Source organism: Callithrix jacchus, chromosome 5, assembly GCF_049354715.1.
Source record: "Callithrix jacchus isolate 240 chromosome 5, calJac240_pri, whole genome shotgun sequence".
NCBI lineage: Eukaryota > Metazoa > Chordata > Mammalia > Primates > Cebidae > Callithrix > Callithrix jacchus.
The window spans coordinates 95106075-95128272 of record NC_133506.1 but is presented as its reverse complement, the minus strand read 5'-3'; the positions used below and the strand labels follow the sequence as shown (position 1 = coordinate 95128272).

The following is a 22198-nucleotide window of genomic DNA, read 5'->3' as shown; positions in this document are numbered from 1 at the left end:
GTTTGTAACACAATTCTAGAAAGCTTTAAACAATTTAATCAAGTCATGAAACATCTGCTCTTTACATTGTACCTTTCTTCCACGAATAAAGCCCTTTCTCCAACTGGTAGTTTTCCTGGTTTGCAGCCTGTGTGTTCTATATACTTTCAGTCCTTGAATAAATTCCGTATTAGATAATTATTTCATATGCATTGAATGTGTCCCATAAATTATCTGATAAACAATGTCTACCTTATGTATCTCAAAAGCTTAAAAAATAAACCAGCCAAATAATTTTTCTTTCCTCTAAGAACTCTTTATTGTCAAGTCTATCATCTATATATCTATATATCATATAGAGCAAGGGTACACTCCAGATATGATTCATCTACTCATTAATAATGAATGACTTGCAATGTGCCAGATGCTCTTTTAAAAGCTTTTGTATGTTTTAACTTATTTAACTCTATAAATATTTCTTTAAAAAGTATGTTATCAGTAATGAAAATGGCCTACATCCTACTCTATAAAGGCCAGTAGTTTACTTCTTGGAATATCATCTTGGTCAAAGTCATTATCTGAGAAGAATATACACCTGCTTCAACAGTGACATCATTATATAAATTAACTGAAACACCTTTTGAAATTACTAAAAGCTTGTGGCACATTTCTATATACATTCTCAGTAATGAAAATTTTTAGCTTCCAAGAGACTTAAATTTTGGAAAGAATAGAAAGTATCTAGGCTGGCACGGTGGCTCACACCTGCAATCCCAGCACTTTGTGAGGCCAAGGTGGGTGGATCATTTGAGGTCAGGAGTTCAAGACCAGCCTGGCCAACATGGTGAAACCCCGTCCCAAAAAATTAGTCCAGTGCAGTGGTGTGCACTTGTAATCCTATTTACTCAGGAGGCTGAGACATGAGAAGTTGCAGTGAGCCGAGATCATGCCATTGCACTCCAGCCTGGGTGACAGAGCAAGACTCTGTCTAAAACAAACAAACAAAAACATATCTATCTAGGGAAAGGGAAAAGCATTTGAGATCAAGTTGGGTAATAACACTAAGAAATGACTATAAAATAATATACTTAATTTTCTCATGTCATTTACCAGTTCTAAAGGTAATCTCAAAATGTTTTAATTGTAGCATTGTAAAAACAAATATCTAGCTTTCCAAGTTATTATGCACATAGTCATATCATCTGTACCAGTCTGTTTTCATGCTGCTAATAAAGTCATACTGGAGACTGGGTAATGTATAAAGGAAAGAGGTTTAATTTTCTCACAGTTTCACATGACTGGGGAGGTCTCAGGAAACTTACACTCATGGTGGAAGGCACCTTTTCACAGGGCAGCAGGAGACAGAAGAATGAGAGCGAAGCAGGGGAAAGCCCCTTATAAAATCATCAGGTCTCATAAGAATTCACTATCACAAGAACAGCATGAGGGCAACCGCCCCCATGATTCAATTACCTCCCACTGGGTCCCTCCCACAACATGTGGGGATTATGAGAACTACAATTCAAGATGAGATCTGGGTGGGGACACAGCCAAACCACAACACCACTGTTCCCTAAATGTAAATGAGTAAGAACCATTTTACCTTTTTTATGAAATACTATATTTTATTTTAAGCGTTCTGGAACAAAAGCAAATGAAAATTGACTCAGAATAATATCAGCAGACATTCCTTTAAGTTACAGATTCTTAAAGCACAAAGAAATTTGTATGATTTTATAGTGCTAACTTCTGCATTTTACAGATGAAACTAATTCCCTGAAGGGTGTGGTGATTGCCAATATGACTTAGCAAATTAGAGGCAGCACCACATACAGAGCCCAAGTCTCTTGTCTTCTACCAGGTATTCATGTGTTCCACTACCCTTCTATCCCTATCTGTGGTTTAAGAGTAATACCAGAGGAGATAAATTGTTTCAAAACAATGTAGAAATTACCCTCTAAACTAGTATTTGGTACTTATTGCTCAATGATCAACTAGAAAAAAATTGTAATACTAGATGGGATCTAATATATTCTAAATTCTTTAACTGGTAAATTGTCAATTTAAATGTCTTTGAACTATGCTTAGAGTTGTAACATCAAATGCTATCTATGGAAACAAGCTGTATAAATCTAAATGTCTCAAAATGAAAGCAAACACATGCCTACATAATAATTCACTTATCCAAATGAAATGTAAAATAAATCCTTACTGGGAATTCTGACTTGAAAATAATAGGCCCTGAGTAGCTCATAAAATTTCAACTCAAATTACTCACAAAAAGTCCTAATACCCAGTAAATAAAGGATGTTTCTTAGAAAAAGATCAGTGAATGTATTTTTAGAATGATGTCAGAGACCTCTTTTATAATAATTTTTGATCAGACATATAGCTTCATTCATAAAAACACAAACAAGGTCAAAATTCACAGAAGGGATTACTGTGCTCTAAGGAAACATATTTTGGCTGCAGCTATAAATGTGGGTTTGCTTATCAAATTTATATATAAAGTTTTCTATCTTAATCATTGCGTAACTAAAGCTTATGCTAGAACAATACCAGAGGGGAGAAATTGTTTCACACTTTTTAAATAATGTAGAAATTACCTTCTAATCTAGTGTTTGGTACTTGTTACTCACTGATCCATTAGGGAAAATATATAATACTAGGTAGGATCTAATATTTTTTTCCATAATGATGATGAAGCTAAATAATTAGAATAGAAAATTTGGAATACTTCATTTGGCATATCCTTATATTAATTTATGACATGTTTTATTTTAGGTTTATTATACAAATAATGTAAAACAATTTCAATTAAAAATGCATACTACTTTCTTAATTTCTCTTAATTACTTTTACGTAGGCAGAAATAAACCTTTCGAGACAAATGGTGATCTCTAAAAAAGTCTCGGACTGCTCTGAGGTAAAATCTATAGTGAAATATGACTGAGGTGTGACCAGATTAGACTGCTATTTATCAATATGATAAACAAATGTATTTTATGTATGTATCACTATGAAAACAAATGGATGAAGAGAATCACCTAATACAAATATTTACATGAAACTTAAAGTGCCCCAGAAAACTCTAAATATCTTTAATTTTAAATTGCATTTAGCTAAGGAAGACTTATTAGAGGAAAATATTTTGTATGAATTATCAAAACTCAAGAATAAAATTTACATTTCTGAATATAAAAGTTTTTTCAAAAGTATTCCACTTATTTAATATACAAATTCTTACAACAGAGTTTAACAGAAGCATGATGGCATATGTTTACAGCTTGAAAGTTAAGTATTATTACTTAAAACTATGAAACATACCTTTATTTTTGGAAGGAGATGGTTTAAAGTTCTTTATTTCTATTTCATGAGTGTTTCCCAGTTCCAATTCATTTATCCAAGTTGTTTTTACATTACCATCAATGTCATCAATTTTATTTTCTTCAATATGCAGAATTCCATTCAACTTTGTATCTGTGCAATCCTCAGCTTTCACTTCTCTGGCTGAATCTATTTCTTTTATAGTTCTAATTTCAAAAAGGTCTTCAGCTAAAATGCAATCTGAATTGTTAGCCAATCTGTTTCCTCTATCAGTTTCGACTTGGTCATTTTTTTCTTCATTTGTGTCTTCAGGATCATAAAGTTCAGGTGTAAAATAGATAGATTCATCTTCTGCTTCTGTGTCAAAATCTCTATTTGAAGTGGATTGTTTATCTTCTTCACTTACTAGAGACAATTCAATGTCTGGATCTAGGGCTTCTTCAGAACAGAGAGGATATTCGGGATGATTTTTTCTAATAAGGGTTCCATCAATCTTTAATGATGAAATAATGGTTTCTGACTGAGGGCATGATCCAAATGATGTGTTTACTGTCAGATTTGAGGATTCACATTTATCAGTGAATGGCAAAACAGTTTTACTTTCCATCTTTTCTGTTTTGAAACTGGGAGGACTTGAGGCAATATTCTTTGATGACCTGAGCTCAGGTGTTGACTTTGGTATTTTACCAGTAAAATACTGTCCCAAAGAATTAAAGCTGGACCAAGTAACTCTGTTTGTTTGTTTGTTAAAAGTTGGGCTTGTGGATCTGGAAATCACAATTTTTTCTGCTTTCATTGCTTGGACAGGCTCTTCCAGGAATACTGGATCATCTAAGAATACAAGAATTTAAGAGCTTTAACTTTCTGCTCCTAGCCAACATAATAATTGTTAAGTTAAAATAATTATTTATTAGAAATACCTCAATAACTGTATAGGATACATAACTTAGAGCCCCCGATGAACACTAGTGGATTTTTAATCTTGGAACGAAATATTAACTCTGAAAGAAATTTTAGGTCTCTAAGTGTTTCCTAGCCCAAGTTATAATGCTGTCTGGTAAACTATAAAATTCCACACCAGGAAACTCATGAATAAATGAGGAAAGAAGGAGTAAAAGGGAAGAGGAAGAGGGCTGAGTAAAGGAAGGAACAGGCTATAAACATTTGCCTTGAAAATCCACTAACCAGTGACTGAGAAAAGCTTACCTAGACTAATTATTTTATTTAATAAATAAGGAAGGTGACAATTATAAGGCTAAGTTATTTGAATTCACTATGACATTTATAAATATATACTACAAAATAAATGTTTAAATTTTTTTTTTTTCTCTGAGACAGAGTTTCACTCTTTTTACCCAGGCTGGAGTGCAACGGCGTGATCTCGGCTCACTGCTACCTCCGCCTCCCAGTTACAAATGATTCTTCTGCCCCAGCCTCCTGAAAAGCTGGGACTACAGGCACCCACCACCACGCGCAACTAATTTTGTATTTTTTTTTTTTTTAGTAGAGATGGTGTTTCACCACATTGTTTATTAGGCTGGTCTCAAACTCCTGATCTCAGGTGATCTGCCTGTCTCAGATATATGAATTAAAACAACTGAAATTATATCCAATGGTATAAACCAGAATTTCGCAAACCTTATTGTTACAGGCCAGATAGTAAATATTTTAGGCTTTGTGGGCCATAGTATATCTGTTGCACCTATTCAGTTATGCTGTTCTAGTGCAATACACACACATACTCAACTCTGCTGTTGTCTGCAATATATAAATAAATGGGCATGACATTTCATTAAACTTTATTTACAAAAACAGGCAGCAGGCCAAATTTGGCCCATGGGCCACAGTTTGCCAATCTGATACAGATGATTATTTCTAAAATATTTTAAAATATTATTTTTCATCACTTAAATGCCTCTTATCTCCTAAAAATAAGTAAGTTCATGAGAACTATCTATATAGAAAAAGAACTTCATATAGAAGTATCTATATTAAAAAATTAGGTCAAATTTTTATATAGCCTTTAGAATAACATCTTTACCACTTATATAGTACTTTACAATCCTGTGATATTTATAATCTTGACCTTTACAACCCCACCTGAAGGGATAGCTAGGTAGGCATTTTTTTTCCTATTATGACTCAAAAAGGTCAAATGACTTGCTCATGATCACAAAGGTAGTAAGTGGCAAAGCCAGTTAGTGGAAAACCAGAAAATACGCTCTGGTCTCCTGACAAATGTTTGTTTCCATTACAATACATCATACTGTTTCACTACTTTATGATAACACCTTGTATTATAAACAACCATATTTAAGGAAATTAATCTATACCCAAATAAATATCATTTCACTAAATACAATGAAAGACTTCTCCATCAAAGGTAAACGGGCAGAACTTCTCATACTTCTCTCCTTTCTGGAGATGATGCCACTTGGTAGAGGTGAATTTTTAGTAATGATTTCAGGACACTGTAGTTCCTGGACACACATCTTTGCTTCATCTTTCACAAAATTTTCTGGTGATAGATGACTTGCTGCTTCCAATAAATAAGTTGGGGTACTGTCCATTAAAGAGGTCACTTCAAGTGTGGACCCATTGTCCTGTATATTTGCTCTGTCCTTTATGGATACATCAAGAACTTTTTGACGCCTTTTGGAAAATTCGGCCAAGGACTCCAGGGCACTTTCGAAGGTTGAATGATGCTGAATCTGCTGCCGTATCCATTTAGAAAGTCCTACAGAAAAAAGTAAACCCAGGGGAAAATTTGGTTGGTTATTAAAATATTACATGCTAACACTTTTTCTAGTGAAGTAATCTAATTTGTAATTTCAATATACAGAATGGTTCTTGATATGTTTTTTTCTGCAGTTCAGCAATTTTATTTCATATGTACAATACACTCCTTTATCAATAACATTCTTTTTATAGGCAGTAATTGTCAAATGGAGAGAAAAAGAAGGCAGTGGAAGTAAGGTAGAGAAGGGAAAACATATTCTCTGGTTAAGAATAACTGGTAAACACAAAATATTTAATTTCATCATAATTCCCAAAAAAAATTGCCTATTTTTTTGGTAGGGAAACTAGAAGTTGTAAACAACACAACTTTTCATTTTAATTTTCCAAATCTTACTCCTTTTGCAAAAATAAATTCAAGATTCTAGTTTCAATTTTTTTTGTTCCCTTCCTCCACCAATTCCAAATATATCTTAAATCATTCTGGAGGTGAAAGAAATAAGACTGTCTAATGGGCAAATGATATCCCTTCTGAATTATTATATAATTCTTTTTAATATATAATCAAGTTATAAAGGATATGATTTGACCTGTGACATATAAAAACTGCATAAAAATGAAACAAGAGTTTAAGGTGTTTTCTAGTACAACACACTTCCAAATGAAATTCAAAATCAGGTATTTGGACTTTTACAAAATAAATATTCCCTGCTAACATTACTAAAACTAGCATCATCTTTTAGAGGAATTAGTTTTAAAAGTCACTATAGGGTAAACATTTAAGTTCCAGATTTTAAAACTAAAAAATTTTTATATAAGCCATTTCCCTTGAAGTTCTTTATTTTGTTCATTTGGGGAATATGATCAGACCATATAAATATGTGAAATTCTCTAACATTAAGAATTTATAGGCTGGGTATGGTGGCTCACACCTGTAATCCCAGGATTTTGGGAGGCTAAGGTGGGAAGATCACTTGAGGCCAGGAGTTTGAGGTGGCAGTGATCATGCCACTGCACTCCAGCCTGGCAACAGGGTAAGACCTGTCTCGAAAAAAGAAATAAGTAAATAAAAATGAGAATTTTAGTACTATATTTACCTTTTCATTTCAACCTTTTTATACTCAAAGAAAACCTTTTCAGTGTAAAATATCATTGTCTGCTTTTGAAAACTTGAAAGAAGCTGAGCTCGACCTGCTGACTAGACACCAGCACTCAGCCTTTAGTTTGACCTATCCTACTGCACACTTTACGTGGAAAAAGATAATAAAACAAGGCAATCTTTTCTGTATTAATCCAGATATTTATGTTTTAATATCAAACTAAATGCAGTAATTAGGCTCTGACTGAAAAGGTTGAGTCCACATCCACACACAGCTAATCTAAAACAAAATTTAACATCTCTTTATTAGGAAGCACTCAAGATGGCACAGTGAGAACAACCCAGGATTGAAGCTCTTGGTGAATGTGCGGAGGGGGAGTCAGGACTGCATTTCCAGACGATCTTTGATGCCCACAGAACGGGGAAATTCCCAGGTATAAAAGAGACGTGGGATGCCAGGCAGAGGTTTTGGCTGGTGCAGCCGGCAGGGGTGCAGCCGGCGGCCGGTGCTGTAGCGCAGCAGCGCTCCACAGCGCTCCGCACAAAGCGCACTGGTCCGGGAGCCCTGTTGAACCAGCAATCTGAGACTTGAGAGGGCAGATTGGCATATCTATCTGGCTGAACGGGACTTGGACAGTGAGCCAGGCCAGGAGATTCCAAGGAGACGGTGTTTGGGGTAGCACAGTGGGACAAACAAAACGGCGATTCCAAACTCTCCAGGCGGAGAGTTTTACTGCGGGCACAGCTGAACCCAGGACGGTGCAGCTTGGTGGGGGAGGGGCGCCCACCATTACCGAGGCAATCAGCCCCTATTGAGGTACACGCCCATTGCTGACGCAGCCTGCCATTGCCGAGGCAATCCACCACAACAGAGAGACTCCGCCGCAGGGCGTAGCCCATGGCAGCAGGGCGGAAACCGCAGCAGCAGGGCAGAGCCTGCAGCAACAGGGCGGACCTCACACCAGCAGGGCGGAGCCTTGGCAGGCAAATAGTGACTAGACTGCATCCTAGCTGGGCAGGACAGCGCAACAGACATTCACAAAGAAAGCCCCAACCCCCCGAGACAGAGCATCTGAGAAAAAAAGGGTTTTTTTATGAGTTCTCCTGCAGCAGAATTAAACGTAGCAGCCTAACAGCCCTGAATGAACAACAGGGCTCACAGATCAGCACTTGAGCTCCTACAAAGTACAGACTGTCTCCTCAAGCAGCTCCCTGACCCCTCTATATCCAGAAGACTGACATTTGGCAGGCATCATTCTGGGACAAAGATAGCAGAAAAAGAAACTGGTAGCATCCCTCACTATTCCGCAGCCGCTATAGGTGCACCCCAGACAAGCACGGCCTGGAGTGGACCTCAGCAGTCGTACAGTGGAGGGGCTAGACTGGTAGAAGGAAAACCAAGTAACAGAAGTACTTCATCATCAACAATCTGGGCGTCCACTCAGAGACCCAATCGAAAAGTCAGCAACTACTCAGACGACAGGTGGATAAATCCACAAAGATGGGAAGAAACCAGCGCAAAAAGGAGGAAAACACCCGAAACCAGAACACCTCGCCTCCTACAATAAACCAAAACTCCTCACCAGCAAGGGAACAAAGCTGGACGGCGAATGACTGTAACGAAATGACGGAATTAGACTTCAGAAGGTGGATAATGAGAAACTTTTGTGAGCTAAAAGAACATGTTTTAAATCAATGCAAAAAAACTAAGAACCTTGAAAAAAGATTTGAAAAAAGATTTGAGGAAATGATAACAAGAATGGATAACTTAGAGAGGAATATGAATGAATTGAAGGAGCTGAAAAACACAATACGAGAACTTCGCAAAGCATGCACAAGTTTCAACAGCCGAATTGACCAAGCAGAAGAAAGAATATCAGAAGTCGAAGATCAACTCAATGAAATAAAATGAGAAACCAAGATCAGAGGAAAAAGTGCAAAAAGGAATGAACAAAGTCTCCAAGAAATGTGGGACTATGTGAAGAGACCTAACCTACATTTGATAGGTGTACCAGAATGTGACGAAGAGAATGAATCCAAGCTGGAAAATACACTTCAGGACATTATCCAGGAAAATTTCCCCCACCTAGCAAGACAGGCCAACACTCAAATGCAGGAAATACAGAGAACACCACAAAGATATTCTGCAAGAAGAGCAACCCCAAGGCACATAATCGTCAGATTCAACAAGGTTGAAATGAAGGAGAAAATACTAAGGGCAGCCAGAGAGAAAGGTCGGGTCACCCACAAAGGGAAGCCCATCAGACTCACAGCAGATCTCTCGGCAGAAACCCTACAAGCCAGAAGAAAGTGGGGGCCAATATTCAACATCCTTAAAGAAAAGAACTTTCATCCCAGAATTTCATATCCAGCCAAATTGAGCTTCATAAGCGAAGGAAAAATAAAATCCTTTGAGAACAAGCAAGTACTCAGAGAGTTTGTCACCACTAGTCCTGCTTTACAAGAGCTCCTGAAAGAGGCACTACACATAGAAAGGAACAACCAGTACCAGCCATTCCAAAATCACACTAAATGCTAAAGAGCATCAACATAATGAAGAATCTACAACAACTAATGGGCAAAACAGCCAGATAGCATCAAAATGGCACTATCAAATTCACACATAACAATATTAACCCTAAATGTACCAATCAAAATACACAGACTGGCAAACTGAATAAAAATCCAAAACCCATCAGTGTGCTGTATCCAGGAAACCCATCTCACATGCAAGTATACACAAAGGCTAAAAATAAAGGGATGGAGGAGGATTTACCAAGCAAATGGAGAACAAAAAAAAGCTGGAGTTGCAATTCTCATCTCTGATAAAATACACTTTAAAGCAACGAAGATCAAAAGAGACAAAGAAGGCCATTACATAATGGTAAAAGGATCGATACAACAAGAAGAGCTAACAATCCTAAACATATATGGACCCAATACAGGAGCACCCAGATCTATAAGGCAAGTTCTTAATGACTTACAAAGAGACTTAGACTCCCACACAATAATAATGGGAGACTTTAACACTCCACTGTCAATATTAGACAGATCAACCAGACAGAAAATCAACAAGGATATCCAGGGCTTGAACTCAGACCTGGAACAAGCAAACCTGATAGACATTTACAGAACTCTCTACCCCAAATCAACAGATTATACATTCTTCTCAGCACCACATCAAACCTACTCTAAAATTGACCACATAATTGGAAGTAAAGCACTCATCAGCAAATGCAAAACTAAAATCATAACAAACAGTCTCTCAGACCATAGCGCAATCAAGTTAGAACTCAGAATTCAGAAACCGACCCAGAACCGCACAGCTTCATGGAAACTGAACAACTGGCTCTTGAATGTTGACTGGATAAACAATGAAATGAAGGCAGAAATAAAGAAGTTCTTCAAAACCAATGAGAACGAAGACACAACATGCCAGAATCTCTGAAATACATTTAAAGCAGTCTCTAGAGGAAAATATATAGCAATAAGTGCCCATATGAGGAGAATGGAGAGATCCAAAATTGACACCCTATTGTCAAAACTGAAAGAGCTAGAGGAGCAAGATCAAAAAAACTCAAAACCTAGCAGAAGACAAGAAATAACTAAGATCAGAGCAGAACTAAAGGAGATAGAGACACGAAGATCCCTTCAAAAAAAATCAAAAATTCCAAGAGCTGGTTTTTTGAAAAGATCAACAAAATAGACAGACCACTAGCCAGACTGATAAAAAAGAAAAGAGAGAACCACCAAATAGATGCAATAAAAAATGATAAAGGGGAAATCACCACAGATTCCACAGAAATTCAAACCATCATCAGAGAATATGACAAACAACTCTATGCACATAAACTAGTAAACCTGGAAGAAATGGATAAATTCCTGAACTCCTATGTCCTCCCAAGCCTAAATCAGGAGGAAGCTGAAACTATGAATTGACCAATAACAAGGTCAGAAGTTGAGGCAGCAATTAAGAGCCTACCACACAAAAAAAGCCCAGGTCCAGATGGGTTCACATCCGAATTCTACCAGACACACAACGAGGAGCTGGTACCATTCCTTCTGAAACTATTCCAAATAATCCAAAAAGAGGGAATCCTTCCCAAATCATTTTATGAGATGAACATCATCCTGATACCAAAACCCAGCAGAGACCCAACAAGAAAAGAAAACTTCAGGCCAATATCCATGATGAACATAGATGCAAAAATCTTCAATAAAATATTGGCAAGCCGATTGCAACAGCAAATCAAAAAACTTATCCATCATGATCAAGTAGGATTCATCCCGGGGATGAAAGGCTGGTTCAACAGACCTAAGTCTATAAACGTAATTCACCACATAAACAGAACCCAAAACAAAAACCACATGATTATCTCTATTGACGCAGAGAAGGCATTCGACAAAATTCAACAGCCCTTTATGCTAAAAACCCTCAATAAACTCGGTATCGATGGAACGTATCTCAAAGTAATAAAAGCTATTTACGACAAACCAACAGCCAATATCATACTGAATGGGCAAAAACTGGAAGCATTCCCTTTGAAATCCGGCACTAGACAAGGATGCCCTCTTTCACCACTCCTATTCAATATAGTACTGGAAGTTCTAGCCAGAGCAATCAGGCAAGAAAAAGAAATAAAGGGTATTCAAATAGGAAAGGTGGAAACCAAATTGTCTCTATTTGCAGACGACATGATAGTATACCTAGAAGACCCCATCACCTCAGCCCAAAAACTCCTGAAACTGATAAACAACTTCAGCAAAGTCTCAGGATATAAAATCAATGTGCAAAAATCACAAGCATTCCTCTACACCAATAACAGACTTAAAGAAAGCCAAATCAAGAACAAACTGCCATTCACAATTGCTACAAAAAGAATAAAATACCTAGGAATACAACTCACAAGGAACGTAAGGGACCTCTTCAAGGAAAACTACAAACCACTGCTCAACGAAATAAGAGAAGACACAAACAGATGGAGAAACATTCCATGTTCATGGTTAGGAAGAATTAATATCGTGAAAATGGCTATACTGCCCAAAGTAATTTACAGAATCAACACTATCCCCATCAAGCTACCATTGACTTTCTACACAGAACTGGAAAAAACCACCAGAACTTCATACGGAAGCAAAAGAGAGCCCGCATAGCCAAGTCAATTCTAAGCAAAAAGAACACAGCGGGGGGCATCACACTACCGGATTTCAAAATATACTACAAGGCTACAGTAATCAAAACAGCATGGTACTGGTACCAAAACAGAGATATAGACCAATGAAACAAAACAGAGGCATCGGAGGCAACACAACATATCTACTACCATACAATCTTTGATAAACCTGACAAAAACAAGCAATGGGGAAAGGATTCCCTGTTTAATAAATGGTGTTGGGAAAACTGGCTAGCCATGTGCAGAAAGCAGAAACTGGACCCCTTCCTGACACCTTACACTAAAATTAACTCCAGATGGATTAAAGACTTAAACATAAGACCTGGCACCATAAAAACCCTAGAAGGAAATCTAGGCAAAACCATCCAGGACATTGGAGTAGGCAAGGACTTCATGAACAAAACATCAAAAGCATTGGCAGCAAAAGCCAAAATAGACAAATGGGACCTAATGAAACTCCACAGCTTTTGCACGGCAAAAGAAACAGTCACTAGAGTGAATCAGCAACCAACAGAATGGGAAAAAATGTTTGCAGTTTACCCATCTGACAAAGGGCTGATATCCAGAATTTACAAAGAACTCAAACAGATTTACAGGAAAAAAACAAACAAGCCCATTCAAAAATGGGCAAAGGATATGAACAGACACTTTACGAAAGAAGACATATATGAGGCCAACAATCATATGAAAAAATGCTCATCATCACTGGTCATCAGAGAGATGCAAATCAAAACCATGTTGAGATACCATCTCATGCCAATTAGAATGGCGATCATTAAAAAATGTGGAGACAACAGATGCTGGAGAGGATGTGGAGAAAAAGGAACACTTTTACACTGTTGGTGGGCGTGTAAATTAGTTCAACCATTGTGGAAGACAGTGTGGCGATTCCTCAAGGCCTTAGAAATAGCAATTCCATTTGACCCAGCAATCCCATCACTGGGTATATATCCAAAGGACTATAAATCGTTCTACTGTAAGGACACATGCACACGAATGTTCATTGCAGCACTGTTTACAATAGCAAAGACCTGGAATCAACCCAAATGCCCATAGATGATAGACTGGATTGGAAAAATGTGGCACATACACACCATGGAATATTATGCAGCAATCAGAAATGATGAGTTCGTGTCGTTTGTAGGGACATGGATGAATCTGGAGAACATCATTCTCAGCAAACTGACACAAGAACAGAAAATGAAATACCGCATATTCTCACTCATAGGCGGGTGATGAAAAATGAGAACACATGGACACAGGGAAGGGAGTACCAAACACTGGGGTTTATTGGGGGGAAAAGGGGAGGGCCAGAGTGGGGGGAGCTGGGGAGGGATAGCCTGGGGAGAAATGCCAAATGTGAGTGAAGGGGAGAAAGGAAGCAAAACACACTGCCATGTGTGTACCTATGCAACTGTCTTGCAAGTTCTGTACATGTACTGCAAAACCTAAAATGCAATAAAAAATTTAAAAAAAATCTCTTTATTATGATAAAAGGAATTTTTTAGCTAAAATGTAATAATAAAGATATATGTGTATCCCATGGCTCTTTCATAACTCCTAGTATCGACTCTGAAAGGACTATTTACTGTTGGATAAAACCATAGCCACATTTGTTGATTTGAGTGGGGAAAAAAATGACACTACTGGCTCCATCAATGTGAGTAGGAAAATTTATGGCAACCTCTCGCCATGGTCCCCACCTCAGAACAGTAACATGGGATTGGGAGTTGTCTCCTAGCTTCTTCTCCCTGGGGAGAAAAAAAAGGAATACTGGACCTTATTTTTTTTTCCGGGGGCTGTCTGAGGGACTGGCTTCTATCTTGCCTGTAGTGAAAAACTGACATGAGCCGGTATACCCTACGTGCCAGGGGCCACTGAGAACAAAAGTGCTGCAGCAAGCTTCTGCTTCACAGGAACCACAGTGTGACAGACAGAGGTCCATACAGTTTGACGACCACTCCCTCAGTGGGACAGAAAAGCCTGGAGTGTCCATCCAATATCTTGGCTTTTCAAGGAGCTGTCCAGGGACTGGTTTCTGTCTTGCTTGTCATGGAGCACTGACCGGACCTAGCATACTCTATATGCCTGGAATCTACTGAACAAAAGAGAGTCGGGAGTGCTGGCTCATGCCTGAAATCCCAGCACTTTGGGAGGCCAAGGCAGGCAGATCACTTGAGCCCAGGAGTTTGAGACCAGCATGGGCAACAGGGTGAAACCCCAAATCTACAAAAAATACAAGAATTAGTTGGGTATTGTGGTGCACACTTGTGATCTCAGCTACTTGGGAGACTGACGTGGGAGGATCCCTTGAACTCACGAAGCCGAGGTTGCAGTGAGCCAAGATTGTGCCACCGCACTCCAACATGGGTGACAGAGTGAGACCCTGACTAACCAAAGAAAAAAAAAGCTGGCAGCATGCTGCTACTTCAGAGGCCCCACAATACAAGACAGACCAGTGGGAGCAAGAGGTTATGACACCCAGAAAAAAAAAACTGGCAAATACTTCTAATAAGGAATTTATACAGATGAGTCCTAAGAAGACAGATCCACAGAAAAGGTTTGAAAGGCTCCCAGAATGCCTACCTGGACTGATGAGTGAAGGTCTTTCCCTGTACAAAAGCAATCAGTAAACACTGTGTGAGGTGGCTGTTTTTTCAAATGTGTGGATGCCATACAAGGTTACAAGGAACAAAAAGAAAAAGGAAAAAATAACCCTGTCAAATGAACAAAATAAGTCTCCAGAAACCAACCCAAAAAATAAATAAGGTATATGAATTACATTGCAAGGAATTTAGAATAACTGTTGAAATGATGCTCACAAGAAAATAATACAGAAAAAAGAATTTCAACAAAGATAAAGAATAGAAAAAAGGGCTGGTTTGAAAACGATGGCATGGGTACCAGCCGAATCCGCAGTGGAAGAGTTGATGCCTCGGCTATTACTGGATCGAAGCAGCTCAATGTCCAGATGTTGTGGTAGCTCAAATTGACCCAAAGAAGTTGAAAAGGAAGCAAAGTGTGAATATTTCTCTTTCAGGATGCCAACCCGCCCCTGAAGGTTATTCACCAACACTTCACTGGCAACAGCAACCAGTGGCACGGTTTTCAACTGTTCGACAGAATGTGAACAAACATAGAAGTCACTGGAAAACACAACAGTTTGACAGTAATGTGACCAGGCCAAAATCTGAAGATGAAGAAGCCTGGAAGAAATTTTGTCTGGGTGAAAAGTTATGTGCTGATGGTGCTGTTGGACCAGCCACAAATGAAAGTCCTGGAATAGATTATGTACAAATTGGTTTTCCTCCCTTGCTTAGTATTGTTAGCAGAATGAATCAGGCAACAATAACTAGTGTCTTGGAATATCTGAGTAATTGGTTTGGAAAAGAGACTTTACTCCGAAATTGGGAAGATGACTTTATGCTTTATTGGCTTGTCTTGAAAAGCCTTTATTATCTGAGGCTCATTCACTGATTCGGCAGCTTGCAAGAAGGTGCTCTGAAGTGAGGCTCTTAGTGGATAGCAAAGATGATGAGAGGGTTCCTGCTCTGAATTTATTAATCTGCTTGGTTAGCAGGTATTTTGACCAGCATGATTTAGGTGATGAGCCATCTTGATGTAGCTGATCTCTCAGGGATAGAAGATATTTCTCATGAAGGCAGCCTCACTCTGAGGAAAGCAATGCCAATTCAAGTACAGATTGCAACATATCTTCAACACTGTGTGAAGGGCTCACATCTTTACCTGCACATTTCAGATTGATACTCAGAATATAGGTTGTATTGATTTGAATATCTGAAATATCAATGGAAAATCCCAGTTTTTAATGAACAATTTAAACAGTTTTACGTAATCAAGCAGCTTGTATAGAAATTGTATGCTGAAATTTTACATAGGTTCCTAGTGCTGTTTTGTTCTTTTATTGTTTTCATTTTTTGTTTTGTTATTTGCTGATATACATATAAAATTTTATTGAAAAAAAAAGAACAGAAAAAAGAACTAAACAGATTTTGGAGCTAAAAAAATGCAGTAACTGGACTAAAAAATTCACTAGAGGGGTTCATCAGCAGACTTGATCGAGTAGAAGGAAGAATCAGGAAATTTGTTTTATTTTATTTTATCTTTTTTTTTTTGAGACGGAGTTTCGCTCATTACCCAGGCTGGAGTGCAATGGCGCGATCTCGGCTCACTGCAACCTCTGCCTCCTGGGTTCAGGCAATTCTCCTGCCTCAGCCTCCTGAGTAGCTGGGATTACAGGCACGTGCCACCACGCCCAGCTAATTTTTTGTATTTTCAGTAGAGACGGGGTTTCACCATGTTTACCAGGATGGTCTCGATCTCTTGACCTCGTGATCCACCCGTCTCGGCCTCCCAAAGTACTGGGATTACAGGCTTGAGCCACCGTGCCCGGCCCTATTTTATCTTTTGAGATGGAATCTTGCTCTGTCACCCAGGTTGGAGTAGAATGGCGTGTTCTTGGCTCACTGCAACCTCCACCTCCCGAGTTCAAGTGATTCTCCTGCCTCAGCCTCCCACATAGCTGGGACTACAGGCATGCATCACCATGCCTGGCTAATTTTTATATTTTTAGTAGAGACGGGATTTCGCCATGTTGGCGAGCCTAGTCGCGAACTCCTGACCTCAAGTGATTCACTCGCCTCAGCCTCCCAAAGTGCTCAGAATCAGGAAATTTGAAGAAAAGTCATTTGAAATCATCTAGTCAGGGAAGCAAAAAGGAAAAAACAAAATGGAAAAAGAAAGTGAAGCCTAAAGGAGTTATGGGACACCATCAAGCTGACCAATATACACATTCTGGGAGTCCTAGAAAGATAAAGAGGGAAAGAAGCAGAAAGCTTATTCATAGAAATAATGACCAAAAACTTAATAAACCTAGGGGGAGGAAAATGACATCCAAATACATGAAGCCCAATGAACCTGAACAGGATGAACCTGAACAGGATGAACCCAAAAGTCGGTACCAAGACACGTTATAATCAAAGTGTCAAAAGTCAAAGAAAAAAATAGAAATTAGAAAACAGCAAGAGAAAAGCAACTTGTCATATACAAGTGAAGTCCCATAAGACTGTCAACATGCTAAGTATGAAGGCTCATGCCTATAATCCCAACACTTTGGGAGGCAGAGGTAGAAGTTGAGATTGAGCCGAGGAGTTTGAGATTAGCCTGGGCAACATAGTGAGACCTCATCTCTAAAAAAAAAAACAAAAAAAAACAAAATTAAAAATTAGCCAGATGTGGTGGTACATGCCTGTAGTCCCAGCTATTTAGGAGGCTGAGGTGGGAGGATCACTTGAGCCTTGGAGGCTGAGGCTGCAGTGAGTCATGATCACACCACTGCACTCCTGCCTGGGTGGCAGAGTAAGACCTCGTCTCAAAAAAAAAAAAAAAAAAAAGATTTCTCAGGTGACACCTTGCCAGCCATAAGGAAGTGAAATGACGTGTTCAAAGTGCTAAAAGAAAAAACTTGCCAGTGAAGGATATTATATCTGGTAAAACCATCTATCAAAATGAATAAGAGGTAAAAACTTTTCCAGATAAACAAAAGCTGAGGGACTTCACTACTAAATTTGCCTTCAAGATATGTTCAAGAAAGCCCGCTAAACAGCAACATGAAAGTATAACGTTTGCTCATGAAGTTAAAAGTGTACACAAATACAGAATACTTTAACATAACAACAGTGGCACATAAATCATGTTTAATTCCATACAGAAGTTAAAAAACAAGGTATGAAAATGACTATAATAATATGTTATTGGATACACATATAAAAGGGTATAATTTTGACTTTAATAATAAAATGTGATGGGGAAAGGTAAAGGTGTAGGGTTTTTTTATACAATTGAAATTAACTTGTTAGCTGAAAATATTGTTGTAACTATGTTTTATGTAAGTCTCAGGTAACCACAAAGGAAACATCTATAGAAGATACACAAAAGAAAAATGAGAAAGGAATCAAAGCATGTTTCTTCAAAAATCAAAAAATGAAAAGCTTTTAAGACCAGGAACAAAGCAAGGATGTTCATTCTCACTACTTCTATTTAACTTAGTACGAAGAGTCCTAGCCAGACTGTAAGGCAAGAAAATAAAATAAAAGGAATCCAATTTGAAAAAGAATAAATTCAAATGATCTCTCCTTGCAGATGACATGATCTTTTATATAGAAAACCCTAAAGATTAAAAAAAAAATGTTAGGACTAATAAATCCAGTAAAGTTGCAGGATACAAAAATCAATGTACAAAAATCACTTGCAATTCTATATACTAAAAACAATCAAAAGAAGAATTTAAGGAAATAAACTCATTTATAATAGCAACAAAAATAATAAAATACCTAGGAATAAACAACTAAGGAGGCAAAAAACTTGTGCGCTGAAAATTATAAAACATTCCTGAAAAACAATGAAGATAATGCAAATAAATGGAAAGACAACCCATGTTCACAGATTGGAAGACCTAATATCGTTAGAATGTCCATGCTACTGAAAGCAATCTTTTTTTTTTTTTCTAGATGGAGTCTTGTTCTGTTGCCCAGGTTAGAATGCAGTGGTGCTATCTCAGCTCACTGCAAACTCCACCTCCTGCATTCAAGGGAGTCTCCTGCCTCAGCCTCAAAAGTAGCTCAGACTACAGGTACCCACCACCATGCCTGGCTAATTTTTGTATTTTTAGTGGAGATGGGGTTTCACCATGTTGGCCAGGCTGGTCTCGAATTCCTGACCTCACAATCTACCCACCTCAGCCTCCCAAAGTACTGAGATAACAGACATGATCCACCATGCCCAGCCGCAATCTAAATTTATATGGAACCACAAAGGACTACAAATAGGCAAAAGAATCTTGAGAAAAAAGATAAAAGTGCAGGCATCATACTTCCTGATTCTAAAATATATTACAAACCTGTAGTAATCAAAAAAGTATGATACTGGCATAAAGAAAAACATATAAACCAATGGAACATAATAGAGAGTCCAGAAAAAGATCCATACATATATGGTCAGCGGATCTTCAACAAGAGTGTCAATGGGGATTGATATGGTTTGGTTGTTTCCGCCAAAGCTCAGGTTGATACGTGTTCCCCAATGTCATAGGTGAGGAAATGTGTTGTTTGGTTGTTTCCTCCAAAGCTCATATTGAAATGTGTTCCCCAATGTCATAGTGAGAGGTGTGTGGTTCATGGGAACAGATCCCCCCATGAAAGGCTTAGTGCCCTCCTGTGGTAATGGGTGAATTCTTCCTCTAATTAGTTCACATGAGATCTCCTCTCCTCTCTCTTGGTCACTCTCTAGCTATGTGATGTGCCTGCTTTCCCTTTACCTTCTGCTATGATTGTAGACTTTCTGAGGCCCTCATCAGAAGGAGATGCTTATGCCATGATTTTTGTACAGCCTGCAGAACGATCAGCCAAATAAACCTCTTATCTTAATAAATTATCCAGTCTTGATGTTGGCAACAATTGTTTGGATATGACACCAAAAACATAGGCAATATAAGCAAAAATAGACAAGGAAGACAACATTGAACTAAAGAACTTCTGTGCAGCAAAGTAAATAATCAGCAATCTACAGAATGGGAGAAAATATTTGCAAAGCATATATCATATCTGATAAGGAGTACGTCTCCAAAATATATAAGAAACTCCTATATCTCAATAGCAACAAACAAATATACACACCAAAAACCAAACCAAAAAAACAGATACACAAAGAAATCCAAATACCCTAATTAAAAAATGAGCAAATGAAAAGACATTTCTCCAAGGAAGACATATGATTTGGCTAACAATAGAAAAGATGCTTAACAATCCTAATCATCAGAGGAATGGAAATCAAATCCACAATGAGCTATCATATCATATCATGTAGGATAGCCTTTATGAAATTTAAAAAAGAGAAACAAGAAAAAAAGGAAATAAGAGTTAGCAGGGATATGGAGAAATTGAAACCCTTGTGTGCTATTGGTGGGAATGTCAAATGTTGCAGATGCTATGAAGAACAGTATCAAATCAAAAAATTAAAATTAGAACTATGATAATTCACCAATTCTATGCTTGGTAGTTATTTTAAAAAGTTGAAATCAGGATCTTGAAGAGATATCTGCATTCCCATGTCTACTGCAGCATTGTTCCCAATATCCATGAGGTGGAAATAACCTAAATGTCTACTGACAGATGAATGGATTTAAAAAATGGTATAATGTATACATAAAATAAAATATTAAGCAGTCATTGAAAAGAAGGAAATCCTGTCAGATACTACAATATACAATTTAAGGACATTATGCTAACTGAAATTAACCAGTTACAGAATACTGCATAATTCAATTTATATGAGGTATCTAAATTAGCCAAACTAATAGAGGCAGAAAGTACAGTGGTGGTTGCCAGGGGATTGAGGGGAGAGGGAATGGGGCATTGCTGTTCAATCGATTTTAAGTTTCAGTTATGCAAGATTTAAAAGTTCTAGATACTTGCTATACAATGCTGTGCTTACAATTAACAATATTGTACTGTGCACTTAATAAGATGGTAGATCTTGTTATGTGTTTTTTATCACAACAAAAATATGAAGATTGTTACTAGTTCTTACTCTAGGCCCAGCTGAGATCTTACCAGATATATAGCGACCTGGGTTATTCCTAAAACGATCATCCACTAGAATAAGAGCTCCCCAATCATTTCTGTGTCGAATACATCTACAAAAAATAGGGAGAAAATCAATTTTATATATGCCTTTAAACAACTTGCTATTATAAGAAAAGTGATAGAAGTTACACAATACAATGTAACAAAGTAGATGTATTAAAAATTCCCTACTTTTGCCAAATACTGATAACTTACACCTAAAATGTTGTATTTCATTTTGCACTCAAGAAAATTATAGAAAACATTTTCTAAGAGCATTCTTAGCCACATAGACCCTTTTTTTTTTAAACCTTAAGTATTATAAATAATTATAGGTTTTATATAAAGGTACTTTTTACTAGTTTGATGAGAGTTTTTCATCATGAGTAAACATTAAATTTTGCCAAAAATATTCAAAAATTCAATTAACATGTAATTTTTCTTTTGACTGTTAATATGGTAGATTACACTGGTTCATTTTCAAACACTGAATCATCCTTGCATTCCTAGTCATAGTGTATTATTCTTTTTATAGATTGTTGGATTCAATTTGCTAGTTTTTAAAAATATATTAAAAAATAAAAACAGACTTTTATTTTTTTAATAATTATTAAAACAATTTTAGAGTGTACAATGCAATGGTTTTTGGTATATTTACAAGGCTGTATAACCTATACCACTTGTCTATCCCAGAACATTTTCACCACCCCAAATAAATCCTGTGCCCACTAGCTCTTACTTCAAATTATCCCAATTATTCCCCATTACCTCTGCCAACCATTAATTTTTCTGTTCTTAGAGATTTACCTATTCTGGACATTTCATTTAACTGAAATCATACAATATGAAGCATTTTGTATCTAGCATATTTCACTGAGCATGATGTTACCAAGATTCACTCATCTATCTATCATTTACCAGTACTTCATTCATAAATTAATGTTTCCACTTTTTGGCTATTATGAATAATGCTGCTATAAACATTTGGTTACAAATTTTTATATGACTACATGTTTTTGATTCTCTTGGGCATACACCTAGAAGTGGAATTGTGAGTCATATGGTAAATATTTAACTTTTTCAAACACTGCCATACTGTTTCCCAAAGCAGCTGCACATTTTACATCCCCACAACCTATGTACCAGGGTTCCAAAATCTCTGTATCCTCACCAACACTTGTTATTGTATACCCGTCTAAAGTTATCTCTACACTAGGAAGTATGAAATGTTATTTCATTAT

General features: G+C 37.4%; 1 protein-coding gene and 1 pseudogene across 1 annotated transcript in view; one reads left to right on the top strand and one right to left on the bottom strand.

The window, feature by feature from the left end:
* Positions 1–1583: 1583 nt before the first annotated feature.
* The window catches only part of BRIP1 (BRCA1 interacting DNA helicase 1), a 180310-nt gene continuing 159695 nt past the window's right edge, over positions 1584–22198 (bottom strand). Inside the window, exons 17-19 of the mRNA XM_002806832.6 lie at positions 20946–21028; positions 5714–6043; positions 1584–4137 (exon numbers count right to left, since the gene is read on the bottom strand). Of these exons, the coding sequence (XP_002806878.3) occupies positions 3284–4137; positions 5714–6043; positions 20946–21028 (1267 nt within the window). The 3' untranslated portion in view covers positions 1584–3283. The remainder of the gene's footprint in view (positions 4138–5713; positions 6044–20945; positions 21029–22198) is intronic.
* Positions 15198–16118, top strand: LOC103793150 (gem-associated protein 2 pseudogene; annotated as a pseudogene).